The sequence below is a fragment of the Oryzias melastigma genome, linkage group LG15 (genome assembly GCF_002922805.2).
Source record: "Oryzias melastigma strain HK-1 linkage group LG15, ASM292280v2, whole genome shotgun sequence".
Taxonomy (NCBI): domain Eukaryota; kingdom Metazoa; phylum Chordata; class Actinopteri; order Beloniformes; family Adrianichthyidae; genus Oryzias; species Oryzias melastigma.
In genome coordinates this window covers 1,219,106-1,224,392 of record NC_050526.1, presented here as the reverse complement: position 1 = coordinate 1,224,392, position 5,287 = coordinate 1,219,106, and the positions used below count along the sequence as shown (strand labels likewise).

The 5,287-nt window shown below is 38.2% G+C and overlaps 1 protein-coding gene across 9 annotated transcripts in view; it reads left to right on the top strand.

Moving 5' to 3' along the window:
- Nucleotides 1–5,287, top strand: part of ccdc88ab (coiled-coil domain containing 88Ab) — a 62,937-nt gene that overhangs the window by 30,730 nt on the left and 26,920 nt on the right. For all 9 annotated transcript variants that reach the window (XM_024297393.2, XM_036215527.1, XM_024297394.2 and 6 more), the window contains 6 exons: nt 350–431; nt 766–924; nt 1,166–1,312; nt 1,388–1,532; nt 3,114–3,292; nt 4,636–4,773. In XM_024297393.2, the coding sequence (XP_024153161.1) occupies nt 350–431; nt 766–924; nt 1,166–1,312; nt 1,388–1,532; nt 3,114–3,292; nt 4,636–4,773 (850 nt within the window). The remainder of the gene's footprint in view (nt 1–349; nt 432–765; nt 925–1,165; nt 1,313–1,387; nt 1,533–3,113; nt 3,293–4,635; nt 4,774–5,287) is intronic.

The following is a 5,287-nucleotide window of genomic DNA, read 5'->3' as shown; positions in this document are numbered from 1 at the left end:
CAATTCGCTACAGCTCCAGTGTTGCACAACTAAGTGTGCGCGGGGGAGGGGAGACTTTGCCACGCCCATTTCAGTAGCTGCGTCATCAGTCTGAGAATTTTCTAGTATCTGGTTTTATGATCCGATTTGAATGAATAAATACTCAGAAATGCAGTTTTAGTTGTAAATTATTTTATATAGGTCTTTAAAAAACACTAAAAAAGACGATTTTCATTGGCGTCTTTAACAAGTTTGAACTTTATAAACCACCTATTTATTTGTCATATCCATTGAAAGATTGCAGTACTATTTTTTACAAACTGCTGCTCAGTGATTGGTCACACAGTGTTTTAAAACAAATGTTTTTCAGGGAGGAAAAGAGCGAGCAGCTTCTGGACACCAGGCAGGAGTTGGAGAACGTTGAAGTGGAACTCAAGAGACTCCAGCAGGATGTGAGACCACAAATTACAGTCATCTTCACACAAACACTCAACAATCTACTATCCCCCACTTTCTCCTCCTTTTTTCCCACCGACTTTGTTCCTGCGACTCTGCCTGACTTTAATCAGATGGCGAGCGACTTAGCTCATTACAAGCTATTAGGCTTATTTTTAGCCACAGCCTCACATGGCTTTTGATTTGAAGTGAGCAGCAATTTCTGTGAACAGACTGCATAAAGGAAGAAAACAGCATTTGGAGTTTGTTCTTTTAAGTTGGTTCAAAGATTGTCATTTAATAACATGCCCACATAACCTTCTGTGTCTCTGCCGTTCTGCACGTGTGCAGAACTATCAGCTGTTATCAGATGCGCGGTCGGCTCGGGCGTACCGAGATGAGCTGGACGCACTCAGAGAAAAAGCCATACGAGTCGACAAACTGGAGAGTGATCTTTGCCGGTACAAGGACAGACTCCATGACATCGAGTTCTACAAGGCCCGAGTGGAGGTAAAGAACTGCATGAACCGATTATAGACCCCATTAAGTCTGATCAACATGATTTTAATGGCTGCTATGAGGACATAAAAAAGGCTGCATATGACTAAAACAAAGGACACAACTGTGAACACTCGAGGCGTGTCATTTATCTGTGTTTAAAACTTAAAGTCTAAAATCAGATAAAAAAAACACAGAAGTTGACCTTGAATACATTTTTTAATCCAGTCTCTCCATTTTAACATTTCTGTAGGAGTTAAAGGAGGATAACCAAATATTGCTGGAGACCAAGACCATGCTGGAAGAGCAGCTGGATGGTTCCAGAACCCGGTCTGACAAACTTCATCTCCTAGAGAAGGAGAACCTGCAGCTTAAATCCAAGATTCACGACATGGAGATGGTAAGGTAGAACATCAACCTCCGCTGTCACAGCCTTCTGTTTACCATTGGTAAATTGACTTTTTTGTGTGTTCAGGAGCGTGATCTGGACCGCAAGCGCATGGAGGAGCTGCTCGAGGAGAACCTGGTGTTGGAGATGGCCCAGAAACAGAGCATGGACGAGTCGCTGCACCTGGGCTGGGAGCTGGAGCAGCTGTCAAAGACACCAGAGCTGACTGAGGGTGAGCTGCAGAGATCACACAACGAGAAAGCAGTGAACTCCGTCAGGCAGCTGACGGTCACCTCAGCGGGCCAGGTTAGAGGCCACAGATGGCTGGCAGACTTGGGTTTGGTCTGGGTCTCTAATTCTTGGCACGGTCCCACTCGGATCCATCTGGATTTGCCAGCTTCAGTGTGCTTTCTTTCCACTTGACTAAGGCCTGTGCTGTAATTAATATTCAGAAGCTCCTGAAAGATAAGCTGTGGGTTTGGATCATAGGAGTGTTAAGAGGTTTAACTAATCGGGATTTGGATAAAGACTTTGTGTGGGTGACTGTTTGTTAAAAGGTGCTTTACAAGCTTTAAGACGTGTAGAGTTTGACCAAAGGACTCTGTACCTATCCTCTTTTCTGTTTGTTTGGTGGAACTATTGTGTTAATATTTAAATGTCTTATATTACTTATATGATCTGCTAAGAACTTCAAAGACAAATTTAAGTGTGTTGCTATGGAGAGAAAATACTATCACCCCAATTTGTGCATGATAATCTCTTGATTTGTAACTCAAACAATACATTTTATGCTTAAGTATAAAAAATATTACAATATTAAATATATAATTTACACACGCACAACTTCAAATTACAACAGCTTGAAACTAACTACACACATATCTGTTTAAGAAAGTGGGGAAATGTCAAGTTTTCACCAGATTTTATTCACAACCTGAATTCAAAGCGGTTGATTAGAAAACTCTGATGACCCAGCATTCTAGCAGCATTTGAACGCATCATTTACACTTGAATCTTGGAGACGTGAACACAGTCTCACATCAGATTTGTGCATGAATGGAACAAGCGATTTGGGCATAATTTTTAAAGATTTGTGTGTAAGTTGTGTAAATGTTTATTTGTATTTTGTGTTTTTTCATAATCTTTGTACTTATGCATAAAGTGCATTGTATGAGTTACAAATCAAGAAAATTTGCATGCACAAATTGGGGCTGATACTATTTTCTCTCCATAAAAGCACACTTAAATTTTTTCTTTGTGTAAGTTGTGTAAATGTATAAATTGTATTTTGTGTTTTTTCATAATTTTTGGATTTATGCACAAATTGCATGAGTTGCAAATCAAGAATTCCACACGGACAAACCCAAAATTTTGCACAAATCCAAAATAACACGCTAATCAAGAAACATGCACGCACAAAGTTACGCACGCACAATTCCACAGTTACGGACAAATCAAGAATTAGGCACACACAAATCCAAGATTGAAGCATTTTGATTGAATTTGGTTGATTTAGTAACGGGGGCAGATAATATAAGTTTTCGTCTTTCTGTTCCTTTTCGTTTATTAACTGTTTTATGTTTATATAGTATTATTTTTATGTTATGTATTGTTACTAAATGAAAAAAAAAGATTACTCAAATCAAATTACAGATGCACAAATCCACAGTTCAGCACAAATTAAGATTTATGCATGCACACATACAAAATTATGCACTGATTAATAATTATGTAGGCACAAATCAGGATGAGACTATTTTAGCTCCACACATTGTTCTCTCTAGGATTTTCTAACATGTTGACATTTACACAGCCCCACAGAAGTCTCTGGGAGAAGAGGTGAACGATCTGACCTCCAGTCGCCTCCTGAAACTGGAGAAAGACAATCAGGCTTTACTGAAGACGGTGGAGGAGCTGAGAGGAGCCGGAAGTGTGGAAGCCATGTCGAAGCTGACCAAAGTCAACCAGGAAAACCAGAAACTGAACCAGAAAGTAAGCAGTGGAGTTAAATATGCTTGTTTGTGCAGGTCTGAGCACTAATAGACACAAGTTTGCTTTAATTATCGGATAATAAAATGAAAGGGTTTATTTAAATTCTTGTTGCATTTTAATTTAGTTTAAAAAATATCTATTGGAATTTACAAATTCATTTATTAGTTGAATAATTCTGCAGTAAAATGCATCTAAAAGGATAACATGAACCAGTATTTTGTTGCATCTTTAACACATCCTCCCAGCTCTCAGCAGTAGACGTCACTCGCTGACTACAGCAATAAAAGAGGAGAAAGGAGAAGGAGGACAGCGAGGGGGATAGAAGGATAAAAGCAAAGCTGTAAATCCAGTCACCCCTGCTCTGCCTTTTCTCTTCCTGTCTTCGACACTCAAACGCCCCTCGCTAAGAAAGTCTCCCAGCTATTTTCAGAAACATAAGACTCTCCTGTGTTCCCTGAGCAAAATAGATGAAAGTTTTTGTCACCGACAAAGAGCGGGGAATTTATTTCTAAGCGACTTGAGAACTGGAGCCGAAGCAAATTAGAATATGAAAGCTGACGGGAAACTTGTGGCATAGAAACGACCTCATTAAAATATTAGTATTTTGTTTTTCTGCAGAATTAATAATTAAACCAGTGGTTTGTTTTCTACTATAAGATTGTAAAAACCGTGAATAATAGAAGATGATTCTGCAAGTTCATTTGCAGCAAAGATGTTTAAACTTTTTTGGAAAGAGGGTCAGCTTTAGTGAGGGTAAAATATTTGAGGGGTAACCACTCTTTAAACTATTATGATTAACCTTAAATACAAAAAACTACTTATTTTATATAATATTTAATTGCAATGGCATAATTTAAAAATATTCACATTCAAAATGGATGCATCTAATCAAGGATTTATCAAAATTACTGTCAATTTTTTGAACCGTTTGTTCCCAGTTAGCCTGTTGGGCAAAGTTGTTGAATATTTTACGAAAAAATATACCAATTTCCACTCATACCAGAAGCAGTGGCCCTCACTGTCAACTTTTATTTTTTATTTACAGTTGACATTCAAGACATGAGTTAGAAAGTATCACTAAAGGGTTACTACAACTTAAAATGTAGTATAAGAAATGTATTTATATCAGGGTTCTTAAAAAGTCTTAAAATAATTGAATTTATGAATTTTGAAATAATACCTTAAAAGGTCTTGAATTTTGATGTCTACTTGAAACTTCTCTGTTTCACATTTCATGAAAAAAATTAATTTTTCAGCGAAGATTATTTAGATCAATTGATGTAAATAAACATCGGGAAAACCAGTTGTTATTACTAATGCACTGATTTATTTTTTGTTTCCAGCTGGAGCGACTGGAGAGTGAGCTGCTGGCCGATAGAGAGTCTCTCCGCAGTGCAGAGTCACTCAGTACGGACTTGATGAAGGAGAAAGCTTTACTAGAAAAGACTCTAGAAACTCTAAGAGAAAACTCAGAGAGACAGGTACAAACACACTAACAGACCTGTTACTATTACAGTTATGGTCATTATAACAATACTTTTTTACAGTATTTGTACTGCAAACCTTTTTGTCATAATTGCAGGCAAACATTTTGACTCCATGTTGAGTGTAATTTATTGAAATCTGCTCCGAGTTTGTCTGAGAAAAGTCTTTGTTATTGATTTGCTTTTAGCTCAGCGTGTTTTCTAGTGTTTGCTGTCACTAATGTTTTATTGACTGTGAAACGGTCTGTGGCGCAGATGCAGCCTCTCACTGTGTGTCTGCTGAGACTTTGTAGCTGTTAGACCCGAATCTGACACCTCTGATTAGTCCAACCATCTGATTTGTTAAATCCGGCTTTGATGAGCTTCAGAGGGAAACAACGCAGCCCTCTCGGATTACTTCAGGAGTTACCGAGTGAAGTCTGGGCCTCTGCACACTAGTGCTGCCACAAACGATTATTTTAATAGTCGACTAATCCACGATTATTTTTTCCGATTAGTCGACTAATGCGCA